At 44.3% G+C, this 24234-nt stretch overlaps 1 protein-coding gene across 1 annotated transcript in view; it reads right to left on the bottom strand.

Moving 5' to 3' along the window:
• The window catches only part of TTC9 (tetratricopeptide repeat domain 9), a 28828-nt gene extending 4907 nt beyond the window's left edge, over positions 1-23921 (bottom strand). The window contains exons 1-2 of the mRNA XM_065685637.1: positions 23452-23921; positions 882-1064 (exon numbers count right to left, since the gene is read on the bottom strand). Coding sequence (XP_065541709.1) covers positions 882-1064; positions 23452-23818 — 550 coding nt within the window. The 5' untranslated portion in view covers positions 23819-23921. The remainder of the gene's footprint in view (positions 1-881; positions 1065-23451) is intronic.
• Positions 23922-24234: the final 313 nt, after the last annotated feature.

Genomic DNA, 24234 nt, shown 5'->3' with positions numbered 1-24234 from the left:
GTAGCATTGTAGAGCACACTCAGCTCTGACATCCTTCCCTGTCTGCTCTAGCTCAATGAACATAAACTGCACTGTGCTCTGCCAGGACCCAGGCTCACTCCTGTTTCACACCCAGTTCTCACTTTTCTCTCTCGGGTTCAGGTGGAAAAGCTGCACTCTGGGGCTTCCGTTTTCCTTCCTTACGATCCTTTAATTTTTACTTGAGTATTACAAAATTCCTTTCTTTCAACAGAAATGGTTTCAACCATAGTGTGGTTTTATCCCCCTGTTAGCATAAAGCTAAGTTGTTTGAATGTATAACTTCTTTGCTGTCCCAAAATGAATTGCTGGGTTTTGACACATAGATGACAGATACTTGAACAGGCAAGCGTCTGATTTCACAGCAAAAGTTGAAGTGTCCTGATGGATGCTTTGTGAGTAAATGTCTGTCTCTGATCAAAGCCAAATACTAGCCCTTTATTGACATGGTGGAAGGGATGGCTATTGAGAATTAAAAATATTCTCCTAGCTTTGCTAAGGAGAAAAGCATTTTCTTGGAGTTAGAAAATGTAATGGTCAGGATACACTCATCCCCCTCCAGCTTTCTTCTTTAAAAATAAACAGCGGAGGGAAAGAGAGGTAGGATCCTCTCCACACAGGAGGCATTCCAGCAATACTGTTATCTTCCAGGTTGTGCTGCAGCCTCAGCAATGGTTAATCTTTGGGCACTGAAACCATGCTGCACTGCATGAGAGTGCTTGAAGGGGAGTAGAGCTAAGGATACAGTGAGTCATGCTCATCCCTGTGGAAATCAATGCAATTGAGTCAGGGACTTACTAAGGCTGGTGAAAAGAAATGCAAAAGCACTGAAAGCAAAGCCACATCCCCGCTCCCCCTGATACCTGTTGGCTGGCGGGATCTCGCCTCTTTCAGGTAGTAGAGGGCCTTGTTGAAGTCACCCAGGTGGTAAAATGCCACTCCTGATCGATAGAGTGCCTTGAAGTTCTCTCCTTCTTTCTGAAGCACTTTGAGGCAGTACTCCTTGACTCGCTCATAGTTCACCAGCTCGGCCTGGAGAAGGCAGGCTGCAGGGGATGGGGATGATGGGAAGACAGACAGACAGACAAATGGGAGAACATTAGTGCTGTATTTCTTCCTGCTCCTGCAATTTGCACGGGGGAAGAGAGCAGCTTAGGTGAGGGAAATGACTCAGCCCCGTGATTCAGAAAGGGTGCAGTCATAGGGATTGTTTGCCAAATCCAATTGTTCGCAATTTAAATACCAATGCTTCTATTTTTGGCACTGCAAAGTGAAGGGATTGTGTTTGTTCTGGGGTGGGGGAGGATGTAAACTTCCCTCCATAGAGCAGGAATACTGTATGGTCTCATGGCAGTGACTGGCTACAGTTGTAGTAAAATCACTTCTTGGACTGAGGGCTGGAGCTCAGGAAAGCACAAAAAGGCAGTCAAACAGTTATCTGACAAGGGAAAGGGGGGCTAAACTGTATTTAATTTTGTATTTGGCTTAATCCAAGGTTGTTAGATTTAGATTTACAAATAATATAGAAATGCCTTTTATCTAGGGGCTCTACTCTGCTGGAATGTGCTGCTAGCAAACCACAGACACCTGGAGCTGTAGGAACAAACGTGTTACACTGTGTGCTTTCTGTAAAGTATTGCAACACAAGTTCATCCCAAGAGGTTAGTTCTGCTGACTTTCTAAAGGAAAAGGTAAGCACCGTAAAGAAGCTGAGGACTCTGGGCGCTGCATAAATGTCAAGGAGCTGAATAAAATTCACATAGTGAGTTTCCCACAACTAGGAGCAAAACAAAGAGGAAAAGGGGAGATCCTTGAGGCAAGCTTTACAGCCCTGTTCATGGCTTTGTGTAGTACTTACCCGTGGGCTACACTTCATTAGGTGTACTGAGCATTAAAAACAGTTTGGGGAATACTGACAAGAACAGGACACGGTGCAGTCACATCTCTGGGGAAATGTACTGTCTATGAGCCCACCTGACATTGCAATCCAAGGCAACTTTGGGAATGACACAACCTGGGGAAGGCAGGCAGGATGCCACTGCAAGGATCAGTTCAGAGGCTGGCAGTGACAAGTGCCAGCACATGGAGAGAAATTTCCCATGGCAGGTGGTGTTACTCAGTGTGTCTCTGGCAAGGATGAGACTCGCTGCTCCTGGAAATCCAAGTTGTCACAGTTCAGGTCTCACCAATGAAGACAGACCTCATTTTTTGCATGGTAACTGCAGCCTGCAGCTGAGAGGATAGGATGCTGGGTCAGAGATATGACCATTCTTGATCCCCTTCCCCTGCACCCCTAAAGTAAGCTCTGTACCCTCTCTGTACCTCACTTCACATTTCATGAGCAGGAGGTTGGCCAGATGATATTCAGAGATTCCTTCCAACCTAAATTAGTCTGAGTATATGAATCAGTTAACATGGACAGAATGCATTCCTAATCCAAGTACACATTTAAAGCTTAAATAGCTAACTGGGAACAATCGTAAACAGGCTTTTATCAGTAGAGAACTGATGGTACAGATGTATTGAGCAAGGACTGCAAAACTATCCCCACTGCAGGTATGTTTGACTGACACAGTAATTACCAACAACAGCTTTGTCCCGTTTCCTTTAATGATGGACTCTCAATATATTTTAACAGCTCCTGCCATTAAAGTGCATAGGTATTTCAAAGGCATCTGATTGCTTGCTTATTTGATTGCCAGTTAAAACACAGATGTTTCTAAGCTTAGCAGTATTTCTTTATCCAGAATTTGTCCCTTCCTATTTGTCAAACATTGATTTTTCTCACTCTTGTTTCTAATGGAGCTTGAAATGACTGTGCCTTGTTTTCCTTTATTTTTCAAAGCTATTAAAAAGATGGCTGTGTAAATTTGCTGCTGGCTCCACAGCCCTGGAAACTGGATTGCTTTGTTTATCTGCTGACCAGTAGCATGTACAGCAGTGGCAGTGGCTTTCTGCATGCTGCCAATCTGATTCAGCCTTTCACATTCTGTGAAACTGCTTTTCAGAGAAACTGAGGGGGGTGGATTTCAGTCTCTCTGTTCATTTATTACTTGGTGTTTTCAGTCACAGAAAGGATTCTGTGAAAAATGACAGGCAGCCTATTCATGTCTATTAACTCAGTAATTCCATACTGGACTTGCTTCATGGATTGGTTTAAAAGAAAAGTTTCCCACACCCTGTTAACTTGTAAACCCAAATGGGCTTCCAGATACCCAGCTGGGTTCTCTACGTGACTCACAGTAAAGATTCTGCAGGGCATCCCCACTAGCCATGCACACGGCAGAGACGAGTCAGTGCCACATGGTTAGAAGGAGAGACGTGTGTTTATCTGAACAAAGCGAGCAGATGGATGCGCATGAAACAGTTCTGCTGGAAGAGTTGGCCATTTGGAGAGCCAGCACTGGAAGAGGCTGCTGGAAAATGAACCTGGAGGGAGTATCTCTCTTATAAATATTTAGATGTGCGTGCTTTCAGTTCTTGGTGGGCTGAAATGATCTTAATGGACTGTGATTCAATGCAAATATTGAGGCTGTTAGTAACACAGCTTTCAGAAACAGAAGATACATGGGACCCTTGTACTTCCTACTTAAGTCAGGGGAGAGTTGTTTTGAAAACATGCTGTTTTCCTAAACAGACATGTGCATCTCTATCTGGCAGTGTTTGTTTACCACATCAGCACTTCATCACCCTCCTTGGCTCATAATATCCTTTTGAGGAACAAAAGAGCGCATCCTTCTGAGGAACAGAGCTCACTCAAAGAGACTGAATCCAGGAGGTTCCTCACACTTTCTCAAAATTGAACGGGCTTGATCCCATACAGCACCATTTCTAGAAGCTCTCTGGTGATTAGAAGGGTATCCTTTACTTGTAGATGTAAACCTGTAGTTACCTGTTCCCTGCAGGTATCATTGTGATACAGCATCTGGTGGCTATATCTCTGCAGCTCAAAATGTAGGGTTGTCCTGCTTCTCTGCAGAGTGAGATGGTTCTCATCATACTTGGTCATCATTCTCAATTTGGCAACTGATTTTTTGTGTCAGCTTAAGTGATAAGAAACTCCTAATTTTTAAAACTATGTATGTCACATGGTGATGAAGAGTCCCTATCTGATGTAAATAAGCCATCGGAAACTACCGGGTGAAATGTGCTATGGGGAGGGCAAAAAGGTTAATGCTATTAGCTCCAATGGAGGCACCCTGTCCATCATGCTTCCCAACTGACTGCTGATGTTTATGCAAGGAAATAGGAAGTTTGGCTGGTTTTCTTCGTAAGAGGAGTGTTAAGCCTGAATTCTAATTTGTGGACTCAGTCTATGCCAGTCAGTTCCATGAGATGCAGCAATTTGAGTGGTGCAGTACAGATATGGTACCAGTAGATAACTGTACTGTTAGAGCCAATTTGTGTGGCCCTGCTCAGCACAAGGTTAAGTAAAACAAAGATTAGAGCACCTGTAGAGTCAAAATATGTCATACCTTTAACTTTATTAGTAGCTATAGTTAGTGATAGGTGGGAAGATATAACTAAATCCTGGCATTTCAGGGATCTGGATTTTGTCTTATTGCACCCAGAATTATTTTTCAATTCCAGAGTATCTTTAAGGTAGATATCTAGGTTTGACAAGCATCAGGGAGAAAAGATCCATGACAGCCCTCTTCTCCCAAAGCCTAATTACTTGTTTAAGAAATGTCACTACTGACCTTTTTTTGTTTGTTCAGCTGCAATTATTAGCCACTGGTGCATTACTAGCCACACCTTTGCTACCCTGAACAGCTTGTGTTTCCTTGTTGCACTGGTACTGAGACTCAGATCAAGTCACTCTTTCACCCTTTCTTTAATAGCCTGCATCAAGAAGTGCCTTCAGTCTCTCACTGAAAATCCCATATTTTTCAGCTTTTCTCACTTTTATAGCTGTTCTCTGAGCCCTCAAAATGAAGTTCATCTGGAAGCGCTGTCAGTTAGCATCTTACCAGAGAAACCTCTTCTGTGTGCATACCTCTGTGTATTATGCAAATAGCTCAGTTTGGCCCCAACTTTTGGCTTCTAATTTTGTCTGAGCTAAGAACTAAGTCTGGAAGTAAGATGTAAAAGTTTTAACATGGAGATTTTGAACAACTATGTGAAGAGCCTTGCCTACATGGCAATTTTCATCAAAGGATAAATCTGCATGCCAGAACAATCCTCCAGACATAGTTTATACCAGTGGCTAAACTCCCGCTGTAGGCAAGGCTCAAGACCTACCCATGTTATAGAACACTTAGGAGGGTGAGCCAAATTACCGTGCAAACAATGTTAGCATATCCCTACCCTGTGGCATGTTCCTTGGGCATGGCACACTGTGTTAGTCATAACAGGAATTCCATTTGCTGTTGTTTTGGGAGATGAAGATGTCCTTGCCCTACAGGAATACCTTGGGTTGCACATTCATGTTCCACGAACTCCTGTCTTGTTCACAGTCACTCAGGTAAGTTTGTAGCACTGCATGTTTTTAAGATTGCCTTGGTCCTTCTGATGTAGGAAACAGTCAGTTGCTTGTGATTTTACTGGTCTTGTAAGTTTTTGGACTAAAATATTCCATGTGCCATGACTGCTTTAATGTCTGCTTGTCAGCCAAGACTGACCGGGTATTTTTTAAAAGCAGGCTAGGGAAACGTACCTTATTTTGCCCTTGTTAAAGATCTCTGGTGACTGTCTCTTCGGATTTGCCTCATGCCCTCTCATCCTTTGGCTTTCCAAACTGAAATCTGGCAGATACAATTTGTGTCAAGCAGGTGCCTTCTGTTATCCCTAGGGTAATCTATAGCTGGCCAACTGATAACCTTCTGAAAATAAAACCAGTATAGGACTGCAGATAGTTCACTGTAGAGATGCTCTAGAATTTGGTACCCATATCCTTTGAATACTCAGTCTGCCCCGGGCACAATCTGAGCTAGGAAAAAGCAGGGATTTGGAAACTGAGAGTGCAAAAAATCTCTCTTACTGGCTCACTGGTCACAGGAAGAAAGAACAGCAGAAAGTGGAAACCAAGCTGAGAGGGATTGTCTCGGTTATGACAGAAAGACAGGGAGACACGCTTGCAAGGGGAGGAGATTGGGGTCGAGAGCCACGGGGGGACAGAGACACAGAACTGTTGGTGTGGTGAAAGGGGTGTATGAGTGGGGAGTTGAGATCTTTTGTGGAGGCAAAGTCTGAGAGGAGAAGGGTAGTTCAGAGTTTGGGTCAAGGCGCTAAGGACATAGACACAGTGCAGCCAGCTCTGGGGACCAAGAAGAGCATTTACAGCAGTGAAATCCAAGCAGAGCAAACTAATCTCCCTATGTGGCAGCAGCTCCACTAGCAGATCACTTAACCACCATCACATCCCTGCTCTGAATCATCTTTTTCTCTGCTGACTATATTCATCAAGGGATACTAACCTGCAGTGCTGAAAGCTAGCCCTTGAAATATTCGCTGGAGACTGGAACAGGTATCTTATGCAAGAGCTAATAGCAAGTCATGTCTTTGAACCACTCTTCATATACCCACGCGGAAGGGTCTGAATCCAAATGACCTTTGCTTTCCTTTTGTTAAGAACAGCCTGGAGAAGAGAAGCTTTGTGGAGACCTCACAGCAGCCCTCCAGTATCTGAAGGGGGCCTACAAGGATGCCGAAGAGGAACTCTTCATCAGGGACTGTAGCAATAGGTCGAGGGGTAATGGGTTCAAACTTAAACAGGGGAAGTTCAGGTTAGACATAAGGAAGAAGTTCTTTACTGTGAGGGTGGTGAGGCACTAGAATGGGTTGCCCAGAGAGGGGTAAATGCTCCATCCCTGGCAGTGTTCAAGGCCAGGTTGGACAGAGCCTTGGGTGATACAGTCTAGTGTGAAGCATCCCTGCCCATGGCAGGGGACCGGAACTAGATGATCTTAAGGTCCTTTCCAATCCAAACCATTCTATGGTTCCAACCCTTAGACTGAAAAACAGCCAGAGCCTGTATTGATTTGTTTAGTTGCAAAGCAGAGAGAATTATCTAAACCCATTACTGCTTAAATCTGAGGTGAATATTCCCTCCTTATTGTATCTATTCTTGTCTCTACTGCTGGAGCTTAGCCTGTGTGGATTATTACTCCTTAGTGATTGCTAGGTACTCCAACCACTACAAACTCAATGTGTATTTCACAAACTGATAATGTCATTCCCAGAAATAACAACAATTAAACTCTGCAAAATACTTTGCTTTCTGATATGATCTTGCCCTAAGTATAGCAGCCATTAGCTTGCTTAAAATATGTTTAAATTGCAGGAAGATGCTGCATGTTCTTGCTCTGGTTCTACTTTGGAAAACATGATTGATGCTTTGATATAACTGCTTTAGGGCTTTATGCAGGCATTTGATTAAGACCTTTACATATCATTGAACAGACTTTATTCTCATCTCTTTAAGACTTGAAATAATTGGGCAGACTAGGAGAGTCTCGTGCTTCCAATACTTCAGAAGGCTTGGCATCGCTCATAGTGATGCTCTTCTTCAGAAAAGTGAAAACATGATAGTGACAAGTTCTGGTTTGATGTGTTTGGGAAGAAAAATTATTGGAATATAACAACAACAAAAAAAAAAAAACAGAGAGGGTGAAAAAAAGGAAAAAAATATTTGTCTTTGAATAGACAGCAATCTTCTAACCATGCTATAAATGGATGTATCATTAATCTTTGCATGCTGCAGTCTGTGTAAATGGTGTTTACAAAGAGCACATAGAGCTTGCAGTGTCCACTGGAAGAATCAAAAGGGATGCCATTACCATGTGAGACTGAAAATTTCACCGACGTTTTAGTAATCTAAATTATAATTAATTTCTGAAATATATCAGGCAGAATGTGCTTCATAATATGATGCTGAAAATGTAAAGGGTTATCTTAGTTTAAAAGTAAATTTGGACTTGAACTGCTGTAATTTTAATGTACAGCATAAAAAGATGTGGACTACCGGAATGTGTATCCAAATTTCTCTGAAGTTAAAGTTCTTGATCCTGAGTGTGCAGACTGCACAGGCTATATGTGGATGGCACAGCCCAATCTTTAACTTACGTTTTAACCCGTGTTAAATTTTTAATCCAGATTGGCAATAAAAGGAGCCATATAACATGCAGGAGTGTAAGAAGCCCACACGAAGGGAATAGAGCAGAGGTGGTAAAGCATCCGTATCTGCACTGAACTCCATGTGTGCTGTGCCTTTCAAGAATGTAACCCAGCATTCCTCCAAAGAGGATATTTAAAGCTTTTTTATTTTTTCCAGAGCAATGCTGCATGCAGTTTCACTACTAGGCTGAGACACTAATTAGGATCTGCAGTTTCCAAACAATCTCTTCCATGAAATATTTCTCTTCTCTCTCTATAGTCCAAGCTTGCAAACAAAGAGGATTTTCTGGCTTCTCACCAATATAAAGCTAATTATAGACAGCTTGATAATGTCTGGCAATAATCTGATCAGCTGACTCCTAGTTCCCGGACAACCTTAATGGGATGAAAAGGGAATATCAGAATGTCAGTACAGCTTTACAGCTAGTGGCTCTCATTTATTCCTCTCCAGGTACCAAAAATGCCTAAACATGCCCGTATGTTTCTGCTTGCAGGGAAATGTGTGGAAAATTAAAATCCAAACTGTACGACAGGTTGTCTCTCTCCATAGGGAGGGATTAATGCTAAATGAGGTGTGGATCCACAAATGTTTGGAGAGCCCAAAAAAAGCCACCTTTTCCAAGCAGCCTTCCCCTTCTTCTCAGCCTGTCTCCCAATTTCTAGATACCAGCTGCTCCTCCCCATCTTGCCTGCTTGGCCATGCTTTCCCTCCAGTGTATAGCATGGTCTCCTTAAATTCTCTGCTGCTCCCTAGTCCTTCAGACCTCTTCCAGAAGAAAGACCCTGCCTCCATGTTCCAATTAGCTTTTCTATGAGAGAAAGAGACTCTTTTTCTTCAGTAGTGACTGAAGTATGCTGATGCTTCCACCATCATGCATGTGAAGAGGTACCTAGCAGTTCTCAAAGGAGCTGCTGAGCCTATGTGTCAGGCTTTTTGTGGCTGGCAGGCCACCCTGGGACTCTGCCTATTGCCATCCCTTGGAGAGCACAGGGCTGAACAAAGATATAAGTAACAGCTAATGTGAGCTGTCAGAACACATCAGTTTGAATTTAGTCTGTGATAGGTTGATCAATCTTGAAGATAAAGGAGAAACAGTAGACATTGCATATCTTGGCTTTTACACTACTCAAATGACAAATTTTAGTGACATTTTCTTAAGCAAATTGAAGGACCACAGTCTAAATGAATAGACTTAACTCTGTTAACAAAGTGAAAGACAATATTAAGTAGGGTTCTGCACTGATCTGTCCTAGGCCCCATGGTATTTGGTATTGTCAATAAAGACCTAAATGACAGACTGCAGACTGTCTCTTCAATTTGCAGATAACACCAAGATGTTAGGAGCTGGCATATGTTGGAAAACGGGTAGAATTCCAAAGAATCCCCACAAACTGGTCATGTCCCGATAAAAATAGAATGTAATTCAACAAGGGCAAGATAAATGTCCCACAATTAGGCAGGAAAAAAAGACCAAACAAAACCCACTGTGTAAGTATACCAAGGAAACAGCACAGAAGACAGAATCTAAGGCCTCAAGAAAACAGTGAGGGAACATAGGCTAACAGTGTTCATATATGTAAAAAGAACAAAAAAAGCCAAACCCCAACCCTGTAATGCAAAGAACAGTATATTCAGGACACAATCTGTTCTTCTTGTACTCTGGAAGTAAGAACAAAGCCTATGTTTCAGCTAGGAAGAACTTTCTAGCAGTGAAGCATTGAAATAAACCGCTTGGGGAACTTCTGAAGGATCCTAGCTTTGCAATTGTTTAAGAACAGCTTAACCAAACATTATCTGGGACATATCTGTACCTTTGAACCACACATGGGTATGAATGGAAGACTCTCAAACTGTTTAGAGCTGTTCAGCTCTGCAATTCTGTTATTGATTGCCCTGAAACACTCAGAGCATGAACAGTCCTAAGCTCTCCTTGATGGCTGGCATTTAGTGCTAATTCCTATCACAAGGTCCTGTTGGAGGACATCGGAGCAAGATCCTGGCCAGACATGTGGATATGGTAGCATTTAAGTAACAGCAGACATGAATGATTTCCACCTTTGCTAGGTGTTTATGTTCCTGTATTGCAGACTCTTCTAATTTCCAGGACTGCAGCTTTTTAGAAGTGTTCATTATTTTGAAATTATTATTCTTGAGCTACTTTAAGCAAATTTGTGGTGATTTATGCCTTTTTTTTCTTTTTTTTTCTTTTTTTTGGGGGTGGGGGGGTTACAAACCAGTGATATAGTATTGCAGTTTTCCTTCAGAGGAACAAAGCTGTACAAAGTAAGAAATTTCAGCAAACTTTTCATGTGATCCTCATAGCTTCTGTTTTGAAAGAGTATTTTGACCCACCAGTTCCTGTAGTTACTGGTCTTTCAAATCAAAACCAAAATTACTGAAAATTCTTAGCTATGGTACTATTAAAGAAGTAGTTAAAACCTACGTGTCAAGCAAACTAGAACTGTTTGCAGAAGCCAAAATCTGCCCCCAGCTGTGTACCAGCAAATCTTCATTCTACCAAAGTGAAGGGCTTAAGGTGGATCTGATAGTAGCCTTCCAATATCTGAAGGGGGCCTACAAGGATGCTGGAGAGGGACTCTTCATCAGAGATTGTAGTGATAGGACAAGGGGTAACGGGTTTAAACTTAGATCTAAGGAAGAAGTTCTTTACTGTGAGAGTGGTGAGGCACTGGAACAGGTTACCCAAGGAAGCTGTGAATGCTCCATCCCTGGCAACGTTCAAGGACAGGCTGGATGGTGTCTTGGGTCTAGTGTGGTCTAGTGTGAGGTGTCCTGCCCATGGCAGGGGGGTTACAACTAGATGATATTAAGGTCCTTCCAGCCCTAACCATTCTATGATTCTATGATCTTCATATTGTATTGCCTAATCTCCATGCCTTTGATTTTCCCAGCCAGAAGAGTAGGAGTGAAGTCCTAGCAAAGCACTGGTAGATAAGAGCTTCAGTCAGCTTTCAACTGCTAGATCATTTTGATTCTATAATAGCCATAAATACTAGCTCCTTCTGAAGCCACATTAGAAGAGATGGAAGTCCCTTCTATTTGTTTTTGCCAAGGCTGTTACTGTTGATCTGCCAGGTTAAATCCCCTGGAGGTTTTCTCCTCTCTGACTTTATCTAGTAATCTTTAACCTGTCTCTGTCTTTTAAAATCAGTACTCATGCAGTCTAGTTTAGTCCAGCCAATATGACTTTAGATATGTTTTGCCTTCAGATCTGGTGTTCCAGTTGCTATTCCACCGCCTTTTTCTCCCTGTTTGCTTTTGTTCAACTTGTGTTGCTTTACTCTCTCACTGTGGCACCTGATCTACATCGTAAGCTTTCCTCCTCTGGCCTCCTGCTGCTATTGACACCCACTGGGGGAATCTGGTCTATTGAGTTGTTTTCACAGGGGAAAAGTACATAGAATTTTATCAGAGATCAGCAACATTAGATGGTAACAACCATCTGGTAGGTGCCTGGAGTTCAACAGCGGTCCATCTCTAACAAGTGCTGTCAAATATTTTATGATTCTTACTAGAACACATTACACAATGAAATTAAGGTCTTAATGGACTGATGGGTTTTTTTTTTTTTAAACCCATCTGAGACAAGGAGGTGATTAAATAGGGAGAAGCTTTGGAGGAAGTGATGGATTGCAAGCTGCCTTCTCTACTGAAGGGTAAACCATCCTCTGCTCAGTGGTTCAAACAACTGACAGCAGGACTATGAAATGCAGCCGGAACAGCTTGAAGGCTCTCAGATGAAGTCATCGGCGGTTGTGCATGTCACGACTGCCTCAAGCCTGGCTTACTGCAGCATGCCCAATTTGGGATGAAAGCTAGCACTTCATCCTGTACCACAAACAAGGCATGATGACATGGCTGCACGACATCTGTGTGCTGTGCCCTGTGGTGGCTCACACTTCACCTCCTGGGACACATGAAAGAGCTGACAATTGCAGAGTCTGCTTAAGGAGTGGAGAGCAGGCTGTCTCTGAGCCACCTCCTTGTGTATTCATACCATGTATAACTGATCGGAACTGAAATGCTTTTGGTTTTCCCTTGAACCTTGCCAGATGAGACTTTTCAGCTAAAGAAGATGGTCAAATGGCAAGAAGGAACATTTCCTTCATTAAAAAAGTAACACATTCATGTGCTTTATCCAGATCCAGTGTAGCCCCAAACCTTTCCATTTTAATGATGTTTTGAAAAAGAGAGAAACTTTTATGGACTCTTGTGGGAGGGATGGAGCGGAGAACTGACAGAATCAAAGATCAAGAGGATGCCCAAGTCAACTGTTGTCTATCTAATTGAAGAGACATAGCTATAAAACAAAGTTCTCAACTTCATTTTCTTTAAGTAAATGCACTAAACAAGCTTACAGAAAAGAGTGGTTTGTCAGGAACAGCGCCAGTTGATCCTGGCTGTGTCGGGCTGTATCACCTGGCTGAGCTTTGACAGATGATGTAAAGTGAGCTTAAGCATCACCCTTTCATGTAGATGGGCCTCTAGCGTTCTTGACTCTTTGCTGCCCTCCATTTGTACCTTATAAACTTAGTACCATTGAGACATCTGTCTCTCAAATCTAGCTGGCCAACAGATCTGAAAGTTATTGAGAGAGGAGGACTGACAGGCCACAGGAAACACACTTGTCGTGACTAATTTCCTTTGGAAATCAGGTTGAAAATGAATGAACTCAAAACCACAGGGATAATTCAGTATATTATTTGCTTGAAAAAGTCAGGGGTTGAACTGTGCAGGAGCAAAAGCCAGTCCTCTAATAGGATGTCTTCTCTTTAATATAAACTGTGGTAAAGTATTTCAGGTAAAGATCTCTGGTCATTCACAAGCCCATCATAAACCACGTCTGTGCAATGCATTGCTGGTGGTGCAAGAATTCTAGCCAGCACCTATGTGTGATTTGGAGTACATGGAGGGTAACTTCCACCCCATGTAGAGAGCTTGTTTCCAGGCACCAGGAACACCAGAATCATTGCATTGAATCAGGCCACTAATAAAATTCCCCTCTCTTGACTGTGCCTTTACAGTTCAGCTAGAGAAGATGAAAAAACAGTATATTATGTGGTGGCTAAAGAAGCTGAAATGGGTTGCCCTGACAAGCATATTGGTAAGATCACTAGTAGAATACCTCAGGAATTAAATTCAGAATTGAGCTTGTTTAATGTTTTGTTAATACCCCACTGTAAAAGTAGGGGTGCCCTACTGACTGTGAAGTTGGAAGGTACTGTCAAAAGGGACAAGAACAACAATGTGATAAAAAAAGAACTACATCACCTAGTACACAGAAGTAAATTTACCTGGGATGGAAGTTGGTAATCCAAATTTAAGACCATGCTCTTTGGGACTACTAAGACTTTTTGCTAGATTGTGAGCTCATGAGCTAGAAACAACCAAAGAGGAAAAGGATGTGTATATGCTCACTGATCACAGGATGACTGAGTCATTTATGTGACATGGCCATGGAAATGAAAATCCCAGAGAAGTTTATTCTTAAATCCAGACCAGTTAGCAGTGGTTATCAAGCATGAAAATGTAATATTTGCTTTACAGTTCTTATCCTGTCTAATACAGCAGTGAATGTTCTGATTAGTTATGTGTCTAAGCCTTCTTTTCTAACCTTATTAGGTTCTTTAACGCCATGACACCTTCTGGCACTGTACTCTCAAGTTAATCAGCCCTGAGTTTTAAAAATTATTTTGTATTAATCTATTAATTTAATTTACCTCCACAACCATGTACGAGCAAAGCTCCTGAGCTGCCTCAGTTTGAGCTCTGTCACAATAGAGAATGTAAAAAGGAAAATTAATGCATTTTCTTTGTACTTCCAATATAGGTATCTATAGCACAGTATCTTGTGCTGTTCTGGTTTCCTTGCAACATGAATGCACTATCATGTCTTAAGCAATTAATCACTGTAAAGCATTTAGGAGGATAGTAATCTAGGATTTGAATTATGCTAGTATTAAAAAATATGGTGACTAAAGGAGTTGAGGCTTAACTTTGCATCATGCTGTTTGATGAGAGAATCATTGCTACAGGCATTGGGCAGAGATTCTGATTTGATTCTTTTTGAAACACTAGACAAGAAAAAAGGTGCCTTTGCAGAACAAAGGCTAGGGCTGACTTATGATGGCTTTCCAGAGCATCATAACAGACTCCTTCCCTCATCTTTCTACTTCTGCAAGATCAACTGGGTAAGGTGATGACCTCCTCAAGCAGCTCCTGTTTGGGAAAGGCTACTGTCATTCCATGGATTTGTTCTCTGAAAGAGTGGATAAAATATGATTCTGCCCTCTCCCTCTCTAGGAGCAGGAGTTGAGCCAGAATGTGAATTCTCACAGCTTCTTCCCTGCAGCTGATTGAAAGACCTTTCTTTATATCATAAAGATGCTTTTCATATCAGGGTGAATTTGTGGATTAGATGCTAGCTGTAGGGGTAGCACAGCCCACACATCAGCCCAGGAATAGCCAAAGGAAGCACTAAGGGTCTGACACAAATGCTGAGTCCCAGACACTTCCTCTGTTTTTAATTCGCTTCCAGGAGTAAATTTCCTCTCCCACTCACTACAGTGGGGAATGTGGGAAGGATACCCTGCTGCTTGTTTTGTATTCTCCTCTCCATCTGCTTCAGGTAGCAGTAAACAGCTCTGCTGCCCATAGTCGAGAATTAAGTCTTTCCAATTGGAAAAGACCTAGGATAAGCAGCATCCAACTGGGCTGACCTGAAATGAGGCTAAGCCTTACAGATGCATCAGATGGGTAGCACATTTCCACCACTACCTTGATTAGGTTCTCCCTGAACCCTCCTGCTTTACACAATAAGGTGACTTACAGCAAGGTACATAGCTCACTTGAGTCTCCTTGAGTAGGAAATGAGCTGTTTAGGTGTCTCTCATGTGGCCAGGCCAGACTAACACCAGAAGTGTGAAAACTGATAGCTGTAATCAGGGAATCACAGGAGCTTTGGAACGAAAATTTGGGAGTTTGGTGGCTCTTTGCTGGCTGACCCAGGTGCTCCTTTCCAGCAGCTCCCAAGCAACTAGATCGACAGCTGGATTAGCAGAGTTTTGCTGCCTGCCACTCTGATATGAAAGGACTTGCTGTTGCCATCGATGCAGAACAATCTACATGACAGCCCCCTAAACTGGCAGCAAGTAAGTGCAATGGGCAGTGCTGCTACTAAAGACAGAAAGGGAATACTGAACAGTGGCTAGAAAAGTATTTGCTTTAATAGGGCAGAGGTTTGACCTGTCAAACATGGATATGTTGGAGAAGGAAAAACGTTGTAGCCTTGCAATGAACAATCAGTGTTCTGCATCCTGAAAGGCTTATGCAGCAGTGTAAGAATGGTGTTATTTCCACCTAGAGACAGAATTGCAGTTCCTGCCTTGTTGACAGTACATATAGGTGAATAGGATGGAGATGTCATGATAGTCAGGAGCCTGGGGCTCAGGACTTATCAAGCAATCCTGGGTTCTTTGGCAAACAGATCCACAACTGCTAGGGGTACAAAAGCATGAGACTGTTTGTTTCCCACCCCTCAATTCCTGTTGGGAGGCTATTACAGAACGATTTAGGGATGGTGACTTATACATGGCTTTCAGGATTAGTATGTGGTGTTGTGCTGGGCAAAGCCATGATCATGGCTACATAGGACAAGCAAGTGTTAAAATTCATGTCCCTGATCAGAGAAGTTGGTAATTTTATCAAGACGAGTGACAAAGGATGTGAAGATATGGAATATAGTCACATGCTTGAACATGTACATGCTGTTTTAGAGAGGTGCTCCTCCTTGTTATACATAAACAGGTAAACAACACCAACGGACTGGCTTCCTGCAGGTGTCACAGCCAGAGACGGGCCTTGAGGACAGCCAGGAAGAGAGAGAAGGTCCAACCTGCACTAATATACTGCAGGCAAAATCAGCTCAAAATAACCAGGCACAGCAAGGTGCTGTGGCACAGAGTATGAGAACAAAGGGGATGAGAGCACCTCACTGGAAGAACAGAAATGGGGGAAGTCTGTAAAGGGACAAAACCTTGGGAGGTCAGAAAGTCTAACTAAGTGCATTGCAACTGGAAGAGCAAGTACAGGAATTCAAAGGGTAAAGGCACAGACTGCATAAGCAGCCTTGCCTCCTGAGCTGAGAAATATGATGGGAGAACAGGGTACATGGGACAAAGCCAAGGAGAAGCAGATGGTGCTATCCAGCCTATGAGCCTCAGGGTGATGTTGTGTCAAGAATTTTGGAGAGTGGGGAGAATGGAGTGGATTTTGAAGTTAAGAGCGTGACATTAGCTATTGCCTATGGATAGTAACAGATGAGGTCTGGCACATCAAGCTATGACAGCTAAAGATCATAGCTCCCAGCTGTCACTTCTGCATTGGGTTATCATAGAGAGAAAACGTGACTGTACCCAATTAATTTCCATGAATTGTCTTAGTATTGTTTCTAGTGCTGTCCTAAATTCCAAATGGCTATGCTGAGACGGACGTATTTGCTCCTACCCCACCTTCAATGGTAGGCATTCGCAGCTGCTTTGGTAAGCGTATAAGAACAGCATCCTACCACCACCTCCCAGCTTCGCACAAGTGAGTATGCCCCAGCTGAAGTTACCCTCAGCAATTCCAGCAAAGCTTCCAGAAACTGACTCTACAACCTTTGCTAAAGAGAACAGAATAGTAACGCTCCATGCCATCACAAGATTTACCTGCATTTATCAATCAATGTCCTAAGCTGTTTCCTATCCAGGATGCAGTGCAGGAATGAACAAAAGGAGACAGACTCCTGAGCAGCCATTTGTAACAACTTTCTAGTTAATGATAGTTAATATTGACTCTTTGTCCGAGCATTTTTAACTCTGTGTTAGTCTATTATGTTAGACTTATATGGACACCTGAGTAAGCTGGGAACATGATTTTTAACAGTAATCTTTCTTCTATATAATTTTCTCATCCATGAAATAAAAGGGAATAAAAATAAACAGCCAGTAAATTTCTCAAAACTTCATTATGTATTTTCTCTCTTCATTTTGTTTCCTCAGTCTCATAGTCTTTTGTTTGTTGTTTTCTGTGAAATGGCACAATGTCAAGAAGAAACTGGGACCTGGCAACATTTAGACCTCCCCTTTTATTTATACTGTTTACTTTTACTCTTCCTTTCCTTACAGCAGCTTCTTTAACAGGCATGCATTAGATCTCATCCTAAAATCCTCATGTGAAAACTTCTGATGGCCCTTCATTCTCGGAGCACCAGTTGCCCTGCTCAGAGGACACTGATGAGGAAATGGAGATGTACTGCTGAACTGGGAAGCAGTTCTAGGAGAAAGGCCAGAGAAAACAGGTCTGGAGTTGGGTTAGAAATTCCTCGGTCTGAGGCCAAGTGAACAGGAAGAGCAGAAGGATGCTCCACGTGCTGAACCATGCAGAGGTGGTCCAGCTCCCAGGAAAGGAGGTAACCATGAAACTCATGAGTGTATTTCACAACAGACTAGGAACCAGCTTTGGTTTTGTTTTTTTGAACCAGCTAAACCATCTTCAGCATAGCACTGATGGAAACCTGTGTAAGAGCCTGTGACTCGTGGACTTTTGCTGGAGGACACTCTAGGACAGCATTTCAGAAGAGGATGGAGCAAAGCTGGCAGCATGTGCTGCTACAGAACTCTCAGAAAACACATCACTGTTCTCAAGGTGGAGAACAACCAGTACTCTTTAGATAAACAAATTAACCACCTCTCTGGTCTTGAAGAAGCCTTGTGATTTTTGGTATCTCCTGCTTCATCCCCCAGGGTAAGCTGTAGCTAGACTTGGATGGATCTCAGCTCACCCAGACTGCAGCTCCTCTCAGCAATCTGGCCAGAGGACCTGTACCTTCTCAGTACTGTGCTTTGTTTCAGGCAAATGGTGACAAGGTCAGCTGGAACAGGCTCTCCTCATGCAAAGGGGATTTAACGTGGTAGAAGTGGCTGCAAAAAAACCCCACCAGAGCCTCAAGTTTTGAAGAAGCTTGGGAAGAACAGTGATGTATATAGAGGAAAATGCATCTCCTGCCTCCATAAGAGGGACATTATCAGACATGTATCACTTAAAACAAGTTCGGTGGCAACTTAACATCCTTTCTCTTAATCTCTCCTCCTCCCCTAGTATTTCCAACCTATCCTCTCAATGTACAAGAAAATCCCTCAACAGGGAAGATTTTGGTCTCCAAAATAAAAGGGAATAGTAGGTAAATACTGAGTATTTCCAAAGAGTAGCTCTTGACAATCGCTCTTCAAATCCCACTTTTTTCTTAAGTACGTCAGGGTTTGGGCCTATCACTAAAAACCCACACATAGTTATCTGTTTTTATTCTCTGCTGCAGTGTCACCTACCAGGAGCAGTAATTACATCAGGCCTGTAAAACAAGATACTCCCATGCACTCTGGCTGACCATAGTGTTGGGAAACTCCCCCCTCAACCCATGAAAGTGCCGACCCACTCTGTTTGTTGCTGTCTTTCTTTCCCACTGCAGAGCATCCTTACAGAGGGTGTTTTTTTGTTGATGCAGTGCATAAAAAACCCTTCACATCAAGCAACAGTCCAAGGCTGCTTTAACACCCACAGCACCATGTGTCCTGGTAGAGTCTGTACTTGTTAACGGCTATATACTGAGATGGGATTTTAGCAGAGGCTCCTTGTGAGGAGTCCTAGTGGGTGGTCAGTGGAGACAAGTTTTACCAGCTGTTCTCACGTTTAGTTATATTTTCGCTTGTATTAAGTGTTATAAGTATTTTTACTTGGATTTCCCAGTGAGATTGCTCACCAAAGTCTGTGCAACTGGTGACGTTTGGGAGCTAGAGCCCAGGGGTGCTTAGGAAGTTCCTACGGTGCTAGAAATGCCATGTTTTGTGGGACTGTCACTATGGCCTTCACATAGTAATGAACGGTACCAGTGCACACTTCTGCCAGTGTAGAAAAACCTCATTATCCAGGCTGAGATGCATCTTGCATGGCTAAACTTTTAAATACTCTGTGCAGGTTATGTGTGCCCTCCTGCCAAGACTCCTATAGTACACTAAACACACCTGAATGGGGATTGTAAACACATTACATTTCATTTGCATTCATGTATTTAACAAAGCCGTTCAGTAACCCCAAGAGGTCATAAGTGCAGACATATAAACTGAGATTTGAAGAATTGAAAGATCTAGTGAAGATAATAAAACTGGTTAGCACACAAGGGGAAGATTAGAAACCCAGATCCCCCAGCACCACTCCTGATCCCCAGTTCTCCCTCTGGTTCTGTTTCTCCTGCCAGGATTAGCTCTTGCATTTCTGCCTACTTAGGAAAACCAACAAAGGTTTGCTTATCACACTGCAACATTCCCTCATGAGAAAAGGTTAAAACTATGATTACTCTTAGCCATTTTGCTGCTTTGGCACGACTAGGACTTGTTTTTCTCTGCAGAGCAGACATAGCCCTTTTGACCCTGTAAACTCTTAGGCAATACTGCTGGAATAAAATAATCATTGTGTTCCACAAGAGTAATGGTTGCATTTGTAGTAGGTAAATAATCCCTACCTGCATGCATGATATAAAGTTATTTAAGCTTGTTCTAGACCAAAGATACTGTAGGAGTAGAAAGGCAACTAAGACCTGAGGGATATTTGGCCAGTCGCTTTTCTGCAGGCATTTTTTATACACTCATCTTCTTTAGAAAGAACGTGTTTGGGGGAAACCCAGTTGAATGCACCATCAGGATGAGACTGCGGTCCCTGTTCTTTATTTTTCAATAGGGCTGAGTGAGGGAAAAAGAGGTCAAGCGACTTCCTCAAGGTCAGAGACCATCAGTTACTGAGTCATAAAGAAAGGACTGTTTGCCTTACAACCCTGCATTCATTCTGCAAGGCTCTATGCTGCTGGTAGGCTTTATCTTTGCCTACCCTAGCAATTTCTGGGAGCCTTGACCATGCCGCTGCACTTGCCTCTGATGACATTTATCAGAGACACTTGTGGTAAGATGAAGGAGTATCAGCAGGCCCGTATAAGAACATTGTAGGCAAAACCCTTGGAGCTTAAACTGAAGCCTAGCTAGCAGTTTAGTGAAAGAAATATAAGCAGTACTGCCAATGGCAAGCAGTGAAAATCCTGATTTAATATGTAAAAACAAAAGTAAAATAATGAGAATTCAAAACCCAGGATCTGGGATCCTTTGAAACAGGCTAAATAGTTTAGGTCTGGGGGTGCCACTCAGCTCCACAACACAGGACCTCACAAAACACACTGAATGCTGTGGGGATCCAATGGCCACCATACCTCACAGTAAGAGAACTGCCTGCTGAAGATGCTCTACAAAAGAAGTGGAGCTAAACGCCAATCTGTGTGCAGGTTTGTGCCTAAATTTACATTCTGCGAGGCAATACAGGCACTGACAACAGTTTACTGTTTGCCCACATGTTCTTACTCACATAATCAGTCAGATTAAACCAAAAAACAACCCCAGCCTTGACCCATGAGATTGCCCCAAATCCCCTTTGGGTGCATGTTTCTCACCTACTTCTTTGGCTAAATGCATATTTACCCAAATATAGTCGATGCCCTCCTCTGACTGGTATGCTGCTTCTAAACAAGTAAGTGTATGTATGTGGGTGTGCGTGCGCGCATCTGTATCAGTAACACAGAACATCTCCGACAGGCGGATGTGTGGTGGCCACATGACAAATGACAGTTCAAAAGCAAGGTGGTCTTCTTAAATGTTAAGCTTAGAGAGTAAGTGGAGGTGCTGAAAGAACTTGATAACAAGGACACTCGGATGACAGCTGCTAATGCTACTGGGTACATATCAGAGCTAAGGGAAAACTGCTTTCTCTAGAATTAACATGTAGTGCTGCTATGCTCGCTGCACTATGCAGATTTATTTATTTTATAAACAGCTCTAGGCACCCATTCAGTGTTGAGAAGCAAAACCTCCTGTGTCTCCTTTCTTGCTCATGACAAATAACACTGATTTCAACCCTAACAATATGTGCTGGTGCCCCTGCCCACTGCGTGAAGAAATGGGTGGCTTCTGCTGCACCACACTTAGAAAATGAAGTCCCACTGCTGCCCCTCTTGAAGTTGCCATTAGAAAGGCATACTAATTATTGTGACATTTCTGGGGAAACTCCCTCCCCCCTCTTCCCTTCAGACATGAATTCATAGATGCTCCTGCTAGAATAGGAGCTCTGGGACTGGGATAGGAGTAGCAATACTGCAGTTCCAGCTTAACTGCACACTCACCTCTCCATCATACAGGGCATTTCTTCAGCACTGCTTGCAGACAGCCCAGCAAACACACATGAAGCTATGCATTTCTGAGACAAATGCCATTCTCTGCTTGGTGCATGCCATCTACTGAAAACATGTGACAACTGCCTGAGCAAAATGACAGCTTGACCTGCTGTGAGGTTATCCCAGGAAAAGCACTGCTTGCAACTCCAGGGTTAATTATGCTCATCTCCTCCTGTGTTCACACCAGTTAAATTTAGGGAAAAATCTGTTCCAATCTACTTTAAAGATGGAGCACGTTTCTCACACTGACTGCTACTGCTGACAAGATCCAATACAACCAACAGCAAAAAAAATACCCCATACACACCCAGAACAGTAAATAGATGAGCTGGACAAGGACTATTGCACAAGACAACTCCATCAGCAGGAGCAGATACATTCCTAGCAAGTGGAACCTCTGTACCCAGCAGAAAGTGCCACAGAAACAAATCCCATCCCTCCTCCTTAATTTACCTTCTACCTACCACGTCTCATTTGTATCTAGCAGAGATATTGCCTGTGAGCACTTTTTCAAGCCCAGGAACACGCCAAGCTATATTGCTCAGAATATTATAGGCTCTTTGCACAACCCTGTACAAACTAAATGATCCTTAACAAATATAATGGATTTTAATAAGCCTATGAACAGAAATTTGGAAAGAGACAAAATTACAGCTTTGCAATTCTGGTATCACTCTGGAATCTTACCTGCCTCTCCCTCCATGCCATTTCAACAGGCTTTTGAAGGAACAGTATTAGAAAACATGATGAAAGGGAGCTAAGTTGTGCCCCCCATTACATTCCAAAAGACATATCAAGTACAACAGACTGGCATGGATTAAGACAAGAGAAGATGCTGGCTGGGTATTTTAAACCATTTGCACCTATTTTTTAGCACTAGACAACAGGAAACAAAGCTAACCAACTCTGTCTAGAAGCCCAACAGCCAAGTGATGGTGACTGCTGACACACTAGCATCCTGATTTTCACCATTTTTTTCTCCAAGGATATAAAGGGCAGTGGGTGACCTGTCATCCTTCTGGAAAACAACAGAGCTTTATTAAGGTTGACATATTGTGCACCTTGCCCAGGTTATGAATGCTCTCCTCCCTTTACACACCTAGGTACGAGTTCTTGTTTTAGAGATGCTTTGGGGCTTGGAAAGAAAAAAATCCATGAGATGATAGGGGCCAAAAATAAGCCCTGATCCTGCAGCTCTTGCTTGGGCAAAGACCCTTGAAGTCAACAGGAGTCCTGTCTTTGTAAGGACTTCAGAATCCAACTACAAAGTAGTTAACCCTCCCACTGCTCCTCTCCATCTTCCTGCAGCACTTGTTCTAAACAGATAGCAGGGAGCAAAGGGAGCGATGATCAAATGTCTCCTAACCACAGTGATGACTGGCAGCTAGCATGAAGCCAGGACTACATTTGCTTTCAACTTTCATGGCTAAGAGGGAAAAGAATTCTTTTTATATCTAGTACTATTTGGAGCTATTGCAGTGGCGCCCAAACCCTTCCCCTTCCTTACATCAGATGTGGTAGAAGGAGTCTTCCCTCCCTGTAATACTGTTAATTACAGGCACCCGAACGGGAGCTGCGGTGAAGGCACTGAAGAACATCTCGGGCTGAGGATAAAACGCAGCAACCTCGGCCGGCCCACGAGCCACAATTTCTTAAGTCTGAGCGTCCCACGGCCGCGCCGTGTCTGCCCCGTCACCTACGGCCCGGGGACCAGCCAGCGGGGAAGGGCCGGAGCCGAGCTCCAGGGTGAGGGGCGGCCGAGCCTGAGTCCCGCACCCAACCAGCGCTACCTGGGGCAGCGGGCGCAGAGAGGGGCACTGGCAGCCCTTCTGCGCCCAGCGTGAGAGCAGCGATGAAAATGGAAGGCAGAGGAAGGAAAGAAGATGAAATGAGCAGAGAAGTGAGGCAGCGCTGCTCTGCGGAGGAGAAGGGAGGGCTGCCGGGGAAGGTGTGGGGTCCCCGCCGCCCCTCGCCCCGCGGCCCCGCTGACCTGCCAGGCTGTTGTAGCAGTCAACCTCGATGGCCTCCACCGCCTGCCGCTGCTCCTCGCTGAGCCCGGCAGCGGCGGCAGCGGAGGGAGGGCGCTGCCCGGGCGGCTCCTGGCTCAGCAGCAGCAGCAGAGCCTTGAGCTCCAGCAGGGCGCGGTGGTACTTGCCGATGGCCTCCCGGAATTTCTTGTCCTTGTAGCACTGCGCCCCTTCGCTCTTGAAATCCAGAGCCCGCCCGATGAGCTCGCCCGGCTCCGCGCTGCCCGCCGCCGCCGCCCGCGGCTGGGCTCCCCCGGCGGGGCCGAGCCCATCGCCCGCCCCGCGACCGCCGGCGTTCAGCTTCCCCGCCGCCGGGCTCGCCCTCTCCATGGCGGTGGCGCCGCCCGGCTCCCGCGCCGCCCTACGCGGGCGATGCCGCCGCGCTCCCGGCCTTGCCCCCGCGCCGCTGCCCGGCTCCGCCGCCCGCTCCCATCCTCCGGCGGCCGCCGCTCCTCCTTCCCCCCCGCCCCGCAGCCCGCCCCGGGGGCGCCCGCCCCTGCCCGCCCCCGACACCAGCCGCCCGCCGCGGGCACCGGCGCGACCCCCGCCCGGCAAGGGGGTGCCCCGGCCCCGCTCCTGGAGCCGGGTGTGTGCCCGGCGGCTCTGCTCCCGAACCGGGCAGACCCACAGATCCCCCCACCCCGCCGCCTACAGTCCCTTATATCAGCGCCTCTTCCGCTCCCGGTGCCTCACCCTGCTGCATCTTAGGGTCTCATGTCCCTGTCTGCAGGCTGGGATCCCACCTC

This window comes from Lathamus discolor, chromosome 6 (genome assembly GCF_037157495.1).
Source record: "Lathamus discolor isolate bLatDis1 chromosome 6, bLatDis1.hap1, whole genome shotgun sequence".
Classification (NCBI taxonomy): Eukaryota; Metazoa; Chordata; class Aves; order Psittaciformes; family Psittacidae; genus Lathamus; species Lathamus discolor.
Note: the sequence above shows the minus strand (reverse complement) of the source record. Positions and strands in the feature narration are given on the sequence as shown.